At 61.1% G+C, this 16,278-nt stretch overlaps 3 protein-coding genes across 3 annotated transcripts; 1 reads left to right on the forward strand and 2 right to left on the reverse strand.

Moving 5' to 3' along the window:
* Nucleotides 1-1,268: 1,268 nt before the first annotated feature.
* On the forward strand, nucleotides 1,269-9,734 carry GRM2 (glutamate metabotropic receptor 2). The gene is made up of 6 exons (XM_015874622.2): nucleotides 1,269-1,365; nucleotides 3,509-4,124; nucleotides 6,045-6,882; nucleotides 7,416-8,479; nucleotides 8,651-8,825; nucleotides 8,994-9,734. Exons 2-6 carry the CDS (start codon nucleotides 3,624-3,626, stop codon nucleotides 9,065-9,067), a joined length of 2,652 nt encoding a protein of 883 aa, XP_015730108.1. The 5' UTR covers nucleotides 1,269-1,365; nucleotides 3,509-3,623; the 3' UTR covers nucleotides 9,068-9,734.
* Nucleotides 4,484-5,299, reverse strand: IQCF6 (IQ motif containing F6). Its single transcript, XM_015874626.2, has 2 exons — nucleotides 5,004-5,299; nucleotides 4,484-4,907 (listed from the first exon to the last, which is right to left on the reverse strand). The coding sequence occupies exons 1-2, from the start codon at nucleotides 5,226-5,228 to the stop codon at nucleotides 4,521-4,523; spliced, it is 612 nt and encodes a 203-aa protein (XP_015730112.1). The 5' UTR covers nucleotides 5,229-5,299; the 3' UTR covers nucleotides 4,484-4,520.
* Nucleotides 9,735-10,855: 1,121 nt separating the features above from the next.
* LOC107319628 (maestro heat-like repeat family member 5) lies at nucleotides 10,856-13,432 on the reverse strand (the record flags this gene model as incomplete). Its single annotated transcript, XM_032447292.1, is given in 12 exon segments — nucleotides 10,856-11,152; nucleotides 11,315-11,470; nucleotides 11,604-11,780; nucleotides 11,906-12,043; nucleotides 12,187-12,301; nucleotides 12,358-12,363; nucleotides 12,465-12,518; nucleotides 12,520-12,571; nucleotides 12,654-12,794; nucleotides 12,797-12,854; nucleotides 13,073-13,220; nucleotides 13,299-13,432. Coding segments are annotated over 12 exon segments (1,476 nt in total), but the record flags the coding sequence as incomplete, so codon positions are not given.
* Nucleotides 13,433-16,278: the final 2,846 nt, after the last annotated feature.

The raw sequence follows: 16,278 nt of genomic DNA on the forward strand, positions 1-16,278 counted from the left end.
CCACAGTCCCCATCCCAGCAATCATGGGGACCATCCCCTGCTGCTACCAGCTGCACCCCAAGCATTCACTGCGGGGAGGAAGGACTGGGGCTCTGCCTCTCCTCCTGACCCCATTGCCACCTCACCCATAACATTCAGTGCCGGAGCACTTCTCCCAGCAGAGCACAGCCCCTTCCCTGCCCCAGTGTCCCCTGTACCCCAAGGTTGCTGGGCCAGTATCAAGGGGCAGAGGGTCTGGCTGTCCCTTGTGGGGAGATTTACCCTCTCTGGCTCGGAAAGGTCTCGGTTAGTCCTCACCCAGTGATTGACAGGAGATTATTTATAAATATTTTGTGCTCTGAGTGATAAAATATTAAACTCCTCCAGCCCACATGGTAAAATATCGCTCTTCCTGGTGTTTATCTTTATTGCTGGTTATTACAAAACAGCCAAGCCCCCTGAAATATTCATGCCTGGCTGAGTCTCTGGGGATTGGAGGCAGACGGCAGCTCCTAACCCTGCTTGTCCCCTAACCCCATGGAAAACAGGGGGTGGGGGATCTTTGCTGTTGTCCCTCTGCTGCCAGCAATGCTAAAGCAGCAGCAGCCAGGATGCTTCCTGGTGGGATTTGGTTGCTGCTGGGTGCCAGGACCGTGTGAGCCTCATGTGCCGGGCTGGGACCTCGGGTTTTGGCCGTGCTGGTCCCACTCTGCTCTCCCCCCAGCAAAGGCACCTGCTGCTGCCCCATCCAGTGCTGGGAGCGGCAGAGTCCTGGTGCTGCAGGAGAGTCTAGAAGGGGCTTTGTTGTGGATGTCCTGGGTTATGTCCCCACATCAGGCTTGTGCCCCAGAACCCGGGATATGCCCGCAGCTCAGGACTGCTGGGAGTTGGGGCCAGTCAAACTGCCGGCACAACACTGGGGGGGAGGGCCGGGGTGCAGCAAAGTGGGGTGCTGGGCAGCCGAAGGGCAGCGGGAAGAATTTGGGTAAACGGCGGAGTCCGTCGAGGTCTCGAAACCCAACTACAGCCCGAGCTGCCCCCCTGCAGGCACTACGAGTTGGAGGGGGGCAACCGGGGAACATCACCCAGGGTTTGGAGCTTGGGTGCCGGGCGTGAGCGGCGGGGCTGCAGCCGGGGCTGGGACCCCCGTGCTCGACGGGGGCGGCTCTGGTCTCTCGGTGCCTCCGCCGTGCCGCCCGTGTCCCGACCGCTGCCCAGCGGGGGGCCGCTGCCCGGGGCCGGGCCGGGGCGGGGGCCGGGGGCGGAGCGGCTCCGCCGGGCTGGGGCTGGCGGAGTGTCAGAGGCGGCGGCGGCGGGAGGCGGGCGGCAGCAGCAGCTCCGAAACGGCAGCGGTACCGGCTGTCGGCGCAGCCCCGCCGGGCCCAGGTAAGAGCTGCGGATCTCGTGACCTCGGGTGCCCGGAGGGTGGGGGTCGGCCGCTCCGGGAGCCGTCGGGGCCGCGGCACCGCGGTCAGAGCCCAAAGCCGGTGCCGGGAGTCGCGGGGCGGAGGGAGGGGAGCGGAGGCGGGGGGGGCCGGCACGGCACCGGTGGCCGTGGGTTACACGGGAGCTTCGCTGCGAGCCCCGGAGAAGGAGCCGTGGCCACCAGCCCGTCCAGTTGCGGCTCCGGGGCGCGGAGGTGACAGCGCGGCAGGTGCCGGGCCAACCCCCGCCTGCCCTTCGCTCGCTGCTCCGGGGGCTGCCGGCCCTGGGGTGCTTTGGGCCGGCTGGGTGCACGGGTGACCCCGCATCCTCCCCGAGCACACGGGTGCTGCCGCGGGGCAGGGGCACCCTGACGCTCTGCCAGCCGCTCTTTGCGTCCTCCCCTCTCGCTCCCTCCGGCTGGACGGGAGAAGCCCGGTGGCTGGAACGTACGGGTCGACCCAAAGTGAGGAGGTTTTGGAGGCGCTTCCAGGTGTCACCCTGCTCCTGGCGTTGTGCACACGCGTGTGTTGCCACATGGCATGTGTGCGCTGCAATGTGCCGCTCTTGTACACACGTGTGGATTTGTGCGGGGCATGGACGCATTATCAGCACGGTGCAGGTGTGAGCACACACGGTACCCCTGCAACGGGAGTGCCTGCAGAGTGCATAGTGTTGGTGTGCAAGCTCCTGCACAGTGCTTGCCCATGCACCTTGCACGGGTGCATGCCTGTGTGCACAGTGCCAAGCCCAGGGCAGGGTCCTGGCTGCAAAGCTGCAGGGTCTGCAGCTGGATGTGTGTCCCCTCCTGAAATCAAAGCAGCAACCAGGGCCCTCCTTGTGTGTGCAGGTGTCAGGGTGCTCCAGGGGGGCACGGGACCAACTGGGTGATGTAAACATCCCTGACTGCTGATGCTTTTGGGTAGAGGGAGGCTGCAAGCTGGCAGAGCCTTCCCAAAGCACTGTGGCCACTGGGGCAGCTGAGGCTCTGCCCAGTCAGGTGCTGCACGCTCCCAGATGTTCTCCAGATGTTCCCGGGGGCCGGTCTCTCCCCAGCACCATATCAGCCCAGTGAGCAGGGCTGGCCACAGACATCTCTGCTTCCCTGATGGAGCTGATGATTTTGGGAGCGCCCTTTGGGAGAGCTGAAGGTGCCCTTCCACAGATGGGTCTCACCTGGAGCCCCCCGTGAGCTGCAGCCACCTGGGGCTGGGGCTGTCAGGCTGAGGGGGTCCCCTTCTTTCACAGTGCCTGAAGCCCTGGCCCTGTGGGATTCCAGCAGCTGACTTTAAACGGGAAACAAATCTCTCTCATGGTGTGGGAAAAGACAACTCATCTCTGAGGGGACCTCATTTACTGCCAAAAAAAGGCCTGTGTGTTGCAAAAGCCTTTGATTCCCCAGCTCCTCCGTGGTTTGTGCAAAGGGAGCCAGCAAACCTGGCTCTTACTTCTACTGAAATCTCTGAATTTAGTGTACGAGGAAGGAAGGGGCGGTGGTGAGAGAACAGCCTCTAGAGCACTGCGGGATGGAGCTGGCACCCAGTGGGGGTGGGGCTCGGGGGCTGGATGTGGTGGGAGCACAGCTGTGCCCCTTGCATTGGGATGGAGCAGCTGACCCTGGCCAAGCAGGTGGCACTGGGGTCGGGGGGCTCTGATCTGCCATCAAGTCTGCCTTAGTCCCTGCTCTGGCTGATGCTCCAGCCCCTGGGTGACATCCATGGCTCCTTTCCCAATGCTTTACAGGCCAGAAAAGCTGTCCCCCACTAGGCTGCACTGCCTGGAACCGCTGCAGCACTGCCTGCCTGCCTCCCCGCACGTGCCAGCTCATCCCGGGGAGCTGGGCAGCCAGGGTAGCCCTGCGTGTCTGCCCGCATCTGTGTCATTTGCTACATCCTGCAGGTCCTGGGTTGCTGCTGGAGCTGTCACGTCTGCTCAGCTCTCTCTGTGGGTATCCTTCATGGGGAAGACGTGGGCTGGTGGGGACACAAAACACCTGCATGCTGCCCTGGCTCAGCCACCCCGAGCATCTCCTCACAGCTCCCAGGTTGGCAGCCCCAGCTCATCCCATGACCTGCCGACCCAGTGCCTCTTCCCTTTGCTTTTCCAGGTGCCAAGGGCTCCAGCAGGGCAGCACGAAACCCTGCCACAACCACGTTGCTCCATCCCCACACCCGATGCCGGGGCACTGGCTGCCCTCACCTTAACAGGCAGCACTGGGTGACATGGGGCGTGTGGGTCCCCGGCTGGCACCAGCACACCCCATGGCAGTCCCCATTGCTGCCTGGCTCTGGCTGATGCACCTGGCCTCCTGCTTGGCTGCCGGGCATGTCTCCGCTCATGGCAAGAAAGAGATCAGCACTGAGGGGGACCTGGTCATCGGGGGGCTCTTCCCCGTCCATGAGAAAGGAGTGGGGAGTGAAGACTGTGGCAAAATCAATGAGCACCGGGGCATCCAACGCCTCGAGGCCATGCTCTTTGCACTGGATGAGATCAACAAGGACCCGAGCATCCTGCCGGGGGTGAAGCTGGGTGCCCACATCCTGGATACCTGCTCCAAGGACACCTATGCTCTCGAGCAGTCACTCGACTTTGTCTGTGCATCGCTGACCAGAGTGGATGGCTCTGAGCACATCTGCCCCGACGGCTCCTACGCTGTCCATGACGACGTGCCCACGGCCATCACCGGTGTCATCGGAGGCTCCTACAGCGATGTTTCCATCCAGGTACCCCTTGCAAGATAAGAGCCTGGGCTATGGGCAGAAGTGGCAGAGGGCGTATGCTGGCTGTAGAGCTGCCAAACCTCAGCCCTCACTGGGTGGGGACCTCCTGGAGCTGGGGACCATGGAGCCCATCCCTTTCCTTGGCCCCACTTCAGTGCTGGGCTGTGTGTCAGGGAGCTCAGCATCTGCTAAGGAAATCACCTATTCAGAGCTGGTTGGGGCTGGGTGGGTGCATTCCGTCTCGATGCCATGGGATGCTGCTCCATCCCCAGCAGCAGCAGGGGGGCATCAGCCCCTCAGTTAGAGCCATTTGTTTACTGCAGTGCTCCCAGCCCCAGTGGCCACAAACACAGGGGTCAGCATCCATATGAACAACCATCCCTCCATGGGGATGGTGCTTTATTCACTCTGGGCTCCACAGTCACCCGGAACGCCCAGGACAATTTCAATGTGTAGATCCACATCCTCGGTGCAGCTTTCAGCCCGGCGCTGCATGTACTTCCTCCAGTAGGTCTGGATGGTTCGGGCAGCCTCTCGGCAGCGTTTGTACTCTGTCCGTATCGCCCACGCCCGGGCCTGAGCCTGCAGCAGGACAATGGCTCGCTCCATCCTGATGTACTCTGCCAGCGCCCACATGCGCTGCTGCTCCTTCCGTTGGCTGTTCACCCGTCGCCACCAATCCTGGATGCGCCGTGCGTTGATGGCTGCCACCAGCAGTGACCTCCGCACCAGCTGCCCTCGCCACCACGCCTGGATGGCTATGGCTGCAGCCGTGTTGCGGTCCATCTGCAGGGACAGAACACGGGCAGCCTCAGTGGCAGTGCCATGGGTTGGGATGGGATTTTGGGATCAGCTGTTCCCAGGTAGTGCGGGCCAGCTCACCCGTGTCTCCATGGCTTCCAGGTGCGTGGTTGGGTACAGAATGCCCACGGGGGGAGGGGGAGGGGCAGCGACACCTCCTGATGTCAGAATGGCCTTGAAAACCCCACACAGGACAGGAGAACCATGGTCCCAGGCTGCCTGATGCGATGGAGTCACCAGATGGTGGCAGCCCCACATCCCTCGATATCCCCTCAGCATCACTGCCCTGTGGGACTTTTGTGCCATTAGGGCAATTTGCCTCTAATAGCATTTTTCCACGTTAATTAAGCTGCATCTCCTGCATGGGAAGCAGAGCTGCATGCGGGCTGTGAGAGCCGAGAGCCGTGGCTTCTAACAGCCTCATTAGCGGGGCTCTCTCCCTTTTGGAGATAACGAGGGGAAGGAGTGGCCATGGCAGTCAATTGCAATGCCAGGCCCACGGGGCTCAGTGGGACAGTGCCCGCCGTGCCCCCCCAGCCCTGCGGGCAGCAGCTTTGTGCTCGTGGATGAGCATCACTCCGTTCGCCTGCGGTGCAGTTTCAGTGTTTGCCATGAATCCATTTACTCCCACTCTGAATCTCAGAGGGGAGACTATAAAACCTTAATAAAAATAATAATGAAATAAAAAGAAATGAGCGGAGGCTGCAAGGAGCAGGAGCACACAAGGACTGCAGGGTGAGAAACCTCTGTAAGTAAATGACCCCAAGGCCCTTTGCTGGGCACCAAGGGCTGGACATGGCCAGGCTTTCCAGTGCCACAGCCTTTGGTGGTCATGGACACACAGAGGCATTCCCACCACCTCTTCTATCCTTGGCAGGAAGCTCAGGGAATAGCATTACACCCCAGCTCTGGGACAACCACAATTCCCTATGCTCCAACACAGGACTGAGGATTTGGATGAACTGTATCCATCTGACCGCTGGGCAATGGGGTCCCCCAGCCTCCAGGTGGAGGTTGCCCATTAGTCAGCCACCCATCATATCTAGGAGTGGATGCTCCCAGGGGACACCCCTCATGGGGCCACATCCCCACTGGCTGTGCTCACCTCTCCCCTCCATGCAGGTCGCCAACTTGCTGCGGCTCTTCCAGATCCCCCAGATCAGCTACGCCTCCACCAGCGCCAAACTGAGTGACAAATCCCGCTACGACTACTTTGCCCGCACCGTCCCGCCCGACTTCTACCAAGCCAAAGCCATGTCGGAGATCCTCCGCTTTTTCAACTGGACCTACGTCTCCACAGTGGCCTCAGAGGGCGACTATGGCGAGACGGGCATCGAGGCCTTTGAGCAAGAAGCCCGCATGCGCAACATCTGCATCGCCACCTCGGAGAAGGTGGGACGCTCCATGAACAAGAAGACCTACGATGGCGTGGTGCGGGCGCTGCTGCAGAAACCCAACGCCAGGGTGGTTGTGCTCTTCACCCGCAGTGAGGATGCCCGGGAGCTGCTGGCAGCTGCCCACAGAGCCAATGTCTCCTTCATATGGGTGGCCAGTGATGGGTGGGGAGCCCTGGAGAGCGTGGTGGCGGGGAGTGAGGCGGTGGCGGAGGGAGCCATCACCATTGAGCTGGCAGCATACCCCATCCAGGAGTTTGCCTCCTACTTCCTCAACCTCCACCCCTACAACAACAGCCGAAATCCCTGGTTTCGGGAGTTTTGGGAGCAAAAGTTCAAGTGCAGCCTCCACACACAGGACTGCAGCCGGTACTCCCTAAAGACGGGCAAGTTTGAGCCAGAGTCCAAGATCACCTTTGTGGTCAATGCGGTCTATGCCATGGCTCACTCGCTTCACAACATGCACCGGGCTCTGTGCCCCAACACCACCAAGCTCTGCGACTCCATGAAGCCTGTCAATGGCAAGAGGTTCTACAAGGACTTCATGCTCAATGTTAATTTTAATGGTGAGTCCAGAGGTGGAGATGGGGCTTGGCTGCACAGCTGAATGGGTGGAGGGGCAGGGAGGAGCAAGGAAGTCACACTCACTCTAATGCTCCACCTCCTCCTTGAGGTCTCAGTCTCTCCTCAGAGACCTCAGCCATTGCTCTGTGATTGATTTAGTTACCTCTCAGGGATTAAGCTGGAGGGAGACACTCAATCAGGACCCCACAGCTCTGAGGTCAGTCAGAACCATCGTCCCCTCTGGGCTGAGCCCTGTGTACCACTCAGAGCCATGGAGGTTTGGGGGGCAGTGACACTGCATGTCTATGCAGACCCCCATGCATGGTGAGAGCATTCTGCACCACTGCTTTCACAATCCCAAAGAATAATGCTGCATTCTGGGCATGGGGGCAAGGGGACAGGTTGGAAATAGTCTCTTGGCCATGGTAGGCTGTGTGTCCCCACTGCATCCCTATGGGAGCGAACGTGCTCCCACCCAATGGCCACGTGGGCCAGCCATCCAGACAGCGACCATCTCCCTTTCTCCTCCCTGCAGCTCCATTTAGGCCAGCAGACACTGAGAGCGTTGTTCGATTTGACCGCTATGGTGACGGGATTGGGCGCTACAACATTTTCAACTACCACCGCACAGATGGGCGGTACCGGTACCAGAAGGTGGGCTACTGGGCTGAGGGGCTCATCCTCAACACCAGCCTCATCCCCTGGGCACAGACGTCCATCCCAGTGTCCCAGTGTAGTGATCCATGCAAGAAGAATGAGATCAAGAGCATGCAGCCAGGAGACATCTGCTGCTGGATCTGCATCCCCTGCCAGCCCTATGAGTACCTGCTGGATGAGTTCACCTGCATGGACTGTGGTTTGGGTTACTGGCCCAATGAGACCCTGAACGGCTGCTATGAGTTGCCCCAGGAGTACATCCGTTGGAAAGACGCCTGGGCCATCGGTCCTGTCACTATCTCTTGTTTGGGATTTATCTCCACTCTCTTTGTTTTTGGTGTCTTCATGAAGAACAACGACACTCCCATTGTGAAGGCCTCCGGACGGGAGCTGTGTTACATTCTTTTGACTGGCGTCCTCATGTGCTACAGCATGACCTTCATCTTTATTGCAAAGCCTTCCACTGATATCTGCACCCTGCGTCGTTTGGGGCTAGGAAGTTCCTTTGCTGTCTGCTATTCTGCCCTCTTGACCAAGACAAATCGCATCGCCAGGATCTTCAGTGGGGTGAAGGAGGGGGTCCAGCGCCCTCGCTTCATAAGCCCCATGTCACAGGTGGTCATCTGCATGGCCCTCATCTCCTGCCAGCTGGTCATCGTCATCATCTGGCTGCTGGTGGAAACCCCCGGCACAGGCAAGGAGACTGAGCCTGACAAGAGGTACATCGTCACCCTCAAGTGCAACAACCGTGACTCCAACATGCTCATTTCACTCACCTACAACGTCCTCTTGATTGTCCTGTGCACGGTCTATGCCTTCAAGACACGGAAATGCCCCGAAAATTTCAATGAGGCCAAGTACATTGGGTTCACCATGTACACGACCTGCATCATCTGGCTGGCCTTCCTGCCCATCTTTTACGTGACCTCCAGCGATTACCGAGTAAGAGCCTGAGATCTGGGGACTCCCATGGGTCCCAATTGGAGCAGCCCACATAACTGGGGCAGCACAGGGCTGGGAGGGGCTGGGAAAGAGCTGATGTGGGCCCCATCCATGCTCTTGCCTGGGCCTGTGATGCTATCACACCTGTGACACTCATCCCTCTGCCTCCAGGTACAGACCACCACCATGTGCATCTCAGTGAGCCTCAGCGGCACAGTGGTCCTTGGCTGCCTCTTCACCCCCAAGCTCCACATCATACTCTTCCAGCCACAGAAGAATGTGGCCAGCCACCGTGTGGGCACAACGCGCTTCAGCATGGCGGCCGCGGGCTCCAGCCAGTCCCATGGTGAGTGCAGCTGGGCTGGGGAGGGGCATGGAGACAGCTGGGAGGGGAACCTGCTCTGCCCCATCCCACCCCAGAGCTGCTCCTGGGGATCCGTCACTTCACTGGGACACCCTGGGTGTGTGCTGCTGCTGGATCCATCCTCTCATAATTGGTGCCTTTCCCCACCAGGCTCAGCCTCACAGTACGTGCCCACAGTGTGCAACGGCCGCGAGGCAGTGGACTCCACGACATCGTCCTTGTGAAGGTTGGGGGGAGGCCATACCCCAGCCCACCCTCTTGCAAGGAGCAGCAGCCCCAGAGCAGGGGCTGGAGGAGCAGGAAAGCAGCCCCCAGCCCAGCCCCAGCATCACAACACTCATCCCTCGTGCCCATCAGTGGTGTGCAGCCCCATCCCCAGCTCCCTTGCACTAAGCTGCACTGCCCATCACGCTTCACTTGCCCTGACCATGCCCCACCATACCCCTCCTCCACGCAGAGCCCCACTGACAGCACGCTGCCCTCACCCACCCCACTTTCTCTTTAGTGTCACAACCCCTCAGATGAGCCAAGCACCACACCAGCCTCCCCAGCACACCTGGACCCCCACACCTGCACCTGTGGCACTTTTCCTCTTCATTTTAACTCCTGGGTTTGCAGGATCCCAGCCACTTCCCTGTCCCCGAGGAGCTCTCCATGCTCCCATCCCATGGTGGCAGAGGGCCAGGAGCCCCAACCCATGCCTGCTCCATGCCTTGGGGCATTGCAGGCCCCAGCAGCACCTGGCAAGGGGCTCAGAGGGCTGTTGAGTGATGGGGCCCCAGGGGGATGAGCCCTTTCTAAGAGTAGATTTTTTTTCTGTGCCCGAGATTTATTTATTTATTATTTTCTTTTCTTTTGTAATTTATGTAAATAAAGTGGTTTTTTGTTGTTTGGGGTTTCTTTCTTTTTTTTTCTTCCCTTTTTTCTTTTCTTCTTTCAAATATGCTCTGCCTTTCCCCAGGGCTGGCTGAGCTTTGGGAAGGGCTCAGTGTACGCCCAGGACAGAAATGGGGGCCTGGCTCCACTTCTGTGTGCTTCCCCAGCCTCATGCTGCCACTGAGCCTGATACCATGCACTGCTCCTTGGTGAGCTGAATGCAGCTGGCGGGGCCCTGTAAGAACAGACTACGAGCAGTAGCTGTGAGCACACTGGGGGTCCTATGTAGGACGCAGAGCCCCAGGCACAAAGGGTGCACTGGTGGCCCCCAGGGAACTTACAACCTCCTGGGATGGGATTTACCTTCCACCTGCTTTCCTGCATTGGAGGTTTGTAACATGGGGATAGGGCCAAGCACCACTGGTGACAGCAAGTGGCTCTGCGTGGCAGCAGTCCTGTCCCCATAGGACACTTGTGGCTTGAGGAGATGGTGATGCAGAGAAAGTAACCCCAGGCAGCCTCTCCTGACTCAAAAAGTGCAAATGAGCCGTGCATTAAGCCCAGAGTGATGCACCGTGCCCTGCTCGTCATGGTCAATCATTCACAGCAAGGTTGGGTTGGAAGGGACCTCCCAGTCCATAGCCCTGCCATGGGCTGCTGCCCCCCAGCTCAGGCTGTCCAGGGTCCCTCCATGGCCTGGGGCACCTCCAGGGATGGCACCCACAGCTCTGGGCAGCACAGCCAGCACCTCACTGCCCACTGGGTGAAGAACTTCCCCCTAACATTTCACCTGCATCTCCCCTCTTTCAGTTTCAAACTTTACCCTTTGTCCCATCACACTCTCAGACCGTGTAAGAAGTCTCTCACCCCGACGTTCCAGGGGCAGAACTCTCCTCCTCAGCTCCGGGCACGAGCCGTAGGGTCCCCCCTCCCCTCCGAAGCGCCGCCGTGCGCGGTGCCCCGCGGAGCCGCCGGAGGGCGCCGGGCTCCGAACCGCCCGGTCAGCGCCGCCCGAACCGCCACCGACGGGACCGCGATGTCTGGATGTCGTGCTTCCCAATGAGCTCTGCGGCCATACGTTCAGTGACCCCGGCTGCTCCCTGTGTGCAGCACGGAGCGCTGGGGACAGGGGAAGCTCAGCCTCGTGGCTCACCGATGAACCTCCCGGCCTCCCACCGCAGGGGCTCCTGCGGGCTCAGTAGGTAGAGCAGGCTCTGGCCCAGGTAGTCCTGTGCTGCGCTCTTCCTCCTCTCCACCAGCTGCACAGAAACGGGCACGGGCTGAGCGCAGGGTGGTCCCGACCCGGTCCCGGGCTGCGGGAACGTGCGTACCATGCACTCGCCGATCTGCCAGAACTGCGCCACCTCCGCCAGCTGCTCCAGCCTCCTCCAGCGCAGGAACCGTGCAGCACCAAGGAAGGCTTTCTGGGAGGCCTGCAAAGAGCCGAGATGAGCGGCAGAGCCCGCGTTCCTCGGAGCCGCTCCGCACGGAGGATGCGGCTGCAGGGGCTGACGCTGCCATGGGTTGCAGTCCCCTGTGTTCGGACGGCACCGCGGGGGCAGCAGCGCCGTCCCCCGAGCGAACGCGATTCCCACCTTGGCCACGCTCTCTTCCTCGTCGTGCAGGTGCAGGTACAGCAGGACCAGGTTCCTGCACACCGTCTTCTGCATCTTCCTCTTTTCTTGGCCCTCCACAAAGCTCAGCGTTTTGAGGAAGAAGTCGATGGAGAGCTGACGCACCGTGCCGGACTCCTGTGGAGGAGGAAGGAAGGAAGGACGGGAACGTCGGCTCCGAGTCTCCGGCGAGCGGGGCCGGCAGCAGCAGCGTGGGGACACCGGGGTGAGCGCCACATCCCCAGCGGGCCGGGCTCCCCGCTCCCCTTACGTCCTCAAAGAGCGCCGGGAGATTGGCGGCCAGCTCCAGAGCCACGAGGCTGAGCTTCCCCCTGTCCAGGAGCCGCAGCAGGGTGCTGAGCACCGGCAGGGCCACGGCGCGGGCGCCGCTGTCCGCGTCCTGCAGCCGCTCCGTGATGCACGGCACAAGGCCGAGCATCTTCCTCGCCTGCGGGAAAAACGCCCCTTCCTTCTGGTTCCTTATGGAACCACGGAGACCGGCGCTGAGGCAGAACCGCTCCGGCAGCGGCCTCCGTGCAGCGAGGGGATGGGCAGAGAGCTGCTCCTGCTCACCGTGTGCTGCCTCGTGCTGAGCTGCAGGATGCCCCTGAGCACCAGCTGCCGCGTGCCCACGCTCTGGCCCTGCAGACACGCGTCGAAGAGGCTCACGACGCGGTGCAGCTCTTCGCTGAGCTCCACGCGCTCCAGCATCTGCAGCACACGCGGCTCTTAGTGCTGGATGCGACCTCCAGCCTGGAGCAAGGACGGCAGGGCACGGCCGAGCCTGGCCGCGAGGGAGGCAGCAGGGCTGGTGCTGAGCTCCCGCAGCCCCACATGGTGCAGCTGCTGCTCACCTCAACCAGGAAGACCATGGCCACCATCTCCCAGGAGCAGAACTTGGTGCTGAGCAGCTCGAGCAGCTGGTGGAAGATGGGGTCACGCAGAGCAGCAGGCAGCTCCCTCATCACCCTGCAGGGATAAGAAGCACCATCAGCCCCGAGCCGGGTGGGCACAGCTCTCCTGGCCGTGCTCTGCCTCCACAGGGGCCACAGGCTCTGGGGCTGTGGCTGCAGTTGGCTGAGAACTGGGGGACCCCCGTGACACCACAAGGAAGGGCTCCCCACCTGGCCACACCACCTGCACACCCTGGAGGTGGGTCACAGTGCTGAGAAGCGCGTCCCACCCCCTGCTCCTGGATGGCCTCCATCTGCTTCTGGAGGCCCACGCTGCAGAGCAGCACTTCAAGGACTGCACCGCGGACCTGCAGGTGGAGAAGGGTGCGAGTCACATCGGGAGCCCCAGCACCGGGTCCCGTGGGTGCAGCAGGGGGACGGGATGTGGCACCTGATGGGAGTGAGCTGGTGCTGCTGGGGCCCCTCCCAGAAGATTTCCACCTCCTGCAGCGTCAGCTCCGTGGTGAAGGACACTTGCAGGAGGAGGGCCAGGAAGAGCTGGGGAAAACGGCCTCGGCCTCCTTCAGGACAAGAGGCAGCTGGAGTATCTCAGGTAGGATCCTTGCTGCCTGCAGAAAGCACCCAGACACCGTCCTTGCCCTGTCCCCCAGGTTTCCAGCCCACCTCGAGAGGTGTGGGGATGGAGGGACAAATGAGGAAGGAGACCCCCAGAGCACCAGGCAGGTCTAGGGGTGCGTCCCAGTGCCCCACAGCAGGAACCAGGCTTGGGGATGGACAGGGAAGAGGAGCAGGGACTGGGGCTGAGCTGGGTGAGTGAGGAACTCACGGCCAAGGCGAGGACACATGGTCTGTCCCCAGTAGATGCAGACATGTGCTGCAGAGAATGGTTTGTGAGCACTTGGAGCAGCTCCCGCAGCACCTTCTCCGCAGCTGGGGGCTTGGAGAGCATTTCCCTCCACATGTTGACAGTGACACTGTGGGTCCCCAGGGCTGTCAGCATGGCTGCCCCTGCCTGGCTGACAGAGGAGCCCTGAGGGCTGTGAGCCCCGTACCTGGTGCAGGTGGGGGAGCAGCCCAGCAGGCTGCTGACCATCTCCCTCGGGTGTTTGCTGGCCAGCACGAGCAGGGCCTTGCCCAGGCTTTTGAGGGCTGGCTGGCTCTGATGGAAAGGCGAGGCTGCTGTACATCACCTCCGAATCTTTCTCACCTGGGGGTAATGAGGGATGGGCCCTGCTGCATCCCTGCTGCTGCCTGCCGGCCAATTGCAGTGCAGGGATGGAGCAGAGCCCGAGGGCTGGAGCTGAGGCAGCAGCAGGTCCCACCGGCCCTGGAGGGAAGTGAGTCTCTGCTGCAAAGAACATCCACCATGTGGGCAGCCAGCTGGGTGCTGTGGGGGCTCAGTGCTGTCATGCTCTCTATGGCCGTGAGGAAGATGTTCACCCTTTCTGGGTACTGAAGGTATTTCAGAAACATCTGTGGGAGGAAAGAGAGGAAGGATGACTCTTTCTGAGTCTGCTGCTTGGCCATGTTGGTGCCTTGGGAGAGCTGGGAGCAAGGGCTGGGCCTGGGTGCTATGCCTGGGACAGAGCACGAGGACCCCAAAGGCACCAGGGCTGCTCAGCGGACAGCGCCTGCACTCTTCCAGATGTAACAAGCCTGGGTTCTTCCTGTGGCTCAGGGTTTACGTCTCTTACCCTCAGAGATATTATGCTGCAATCGATTACGCTTGGAAAATCTGCTCTCATACAGACATCACATTGGACTGCCCGCTCACCGGAGCTCGTGTGCTTTGGGATCTCTTCTGCACACACCACAATTCCGAGAGGAGCGCACAACAATGTCAGTGAGAAGCACCGTGAGGGTCTGGAGGGACGCCGGCCCGACACAACTCCTCTCATTTGGGACCGATTGAAAAACGAAAAGCTGAAAACTGGACCGTAGCCTTCATTGCCTCATTTCTGGTCCTCTCATCTGTGGAGGTGCAGCACAGGATGAGGTGTCCAACCAGCTTCCCCAGCACAGGGAAAGCGTTTGGTCCTCTGTGCACTGATGCCGGAGCACCACAGCTCCTGTGAAGCAGGAGCACACCTGGGGAGAGAGGCAGCAGAGGCACAAGGCTGAGCAGAGCAGCAACGTGTTCTCCAGCCCAGGCTCTGTGCCAAGCCTGGAGACAGTAGGAGCTCTGGCTGTGGGAGACAGGATGGGGGTGCTGGACTGTGCGCACCAGGGCTCCCTACCTTGGGTAAGGAGCAGGTGTTAGCTGAAGGCGTAGCAGCCTGGCAAGCACGCCATGGCCCTCTCCTCCACGGCCCGTCAGCTGGCACGTGTGTAAGGGCAGCAGGGAAGCTGTGGAAGAGAAAAGCTGCTGCTGTGCCCATCAGCACGGGGCACTCGTCCTTCCCCTTGCTCCCCAGCTGCATGGGGTGGTGGTTGCGTCCCGTGTCCTGCCTGCTCTCCCTCAACCCACTGCAGACCTCTAATCCCGACAGGTCCCAGCCTCGTGACCAGCACCCGCCTGCCGCGAGCAGGCCCTGGGGGGACTCGTGTGGATCCCTCCTTTGTGGCCTTGAAAACCATCCCCGCAAAACCCCACAGAGTTGCACAATACAGACCTCCATGATGTTCTGCAGCTTCACACGAGGACAGAGGGGCCAGCGCTGCTCACCAGCACCCTGCAGCAGGTGGTTGCAGGGCTTCCATGGTCTGCAAAGGCGGACAGGGGTCAGGGCGGCCTGCCCTGCGCGTCCGCTGTGGCAGCAAGGGGCATCCCGGGTGCTGGTGCCCAGGAAGCGTCCCCAGGGCTCAGCTTGATGCGCACCTCCACGTAGAGTGCTGCATCCAGGTCTGTGTTGTCCTCGTAGCGAGGGAGGTAGAGGACGCTGCCGAGGCAGGCACGCAGGAGATGGTTCTTCTGCTCCTCTGGAAGCAGCCATGCTCCACTGCGAGGGGAGAGAGGGCAGAGGGTGTGATGCTCCGCTCAGCACCCCTGTGCCCTGCAGCCTGTCCCGCTCAGGGCCCCGGCTGGGACCGATGCCTCCACGCTGGCAAAGCCGTGCTGGGGCGGACCCATGGCGGCGATGGTGCTCATGCCTGCGCGGAGCTCCGTGTCCAGGTGCTCGGCGGGTCCTCCTGCAGCAGCGCCTGTGGGCACAGCGGGATGGGATGGGATGGGATGGGATGGGATGGGATGGGAATGGGAGGGAGGGAGGGATGGGATGGGATGGAATGGGATGATGGGATGGGATGGGATGGAATGGGATGGGGTGGGATTGATGGGATGGGATGGGATGGAATGGGATGGGGTGGGATGGGATGGGATGGGATGGGATGGGATGGGATGGGATGGGTTGGGATGGGATGGGATGGGATGGGATGGGATGGGATGGGATGGGACGGGACAAGATGGTGACCCTGCAGTGGGAAGGGCTGTGCCCTCAGCCCAGCCCTGCAGTGCTCCATTACCTCAATGCACAGCACCACCTTCAGCACGTAGTCACACAGCTGGCTGTGGACCACGCTGTCCGTGATGGCAGCTGTGCAGGCAGTGCGGACGCAGGCCAGAAAGCGCAGCTTCTGTTCCTGTGTCTGAGACAGGAGGGGAGTTACAGGGGTTGGCATCGGGGGACCCCGGCACCCTCTGGGCACAGCCGGGCAGGGGCAGCCATGGAAGCACAGAGTGCACACTACCTGCGGTCTGCATGCACAGCAGGCGTCGATGTAGCTCAGGGGATCCTCGTCCTGAGGTGACACGACGGAGGCAAAAGGATCCTCAGCTGAGCATGAAGGCACCTGCATCTCACACACTTCATCAGTCTGCCGCTGTGGCCTGGAGGTCTGTGATACCATAGGCTTCTCTGGCCAGGCCTCCTGGGGGCAGCTGGGGGATCTCTGTTCCATCCTGCAGCAAGGAGACAGGGACAGATGTGGCTCCTGCCCTGTGGCAGGGCAGAGATGTCATTGAGTGCCACCACCATCTCTGTCCCCCTCACCCTCCACTCAGCACCTCCCCTTTTACCATTCAATGGCCCCAGA

The sequence above is a fragment of the Coturnix japonica genome, chromosome 12 (assembly GCF_001577835.2).
Source record: "Coturnix japonica isolate 7356 chromosome 12, Coturnix japonica 2.1, whole genome shotgun sequence".
Taxonomy (NCBI): Eukaryota; Metazoa; Chordata; class Aves; order Galliformes; family Phasianidae; genus Coturnix; species Coturnix japonica.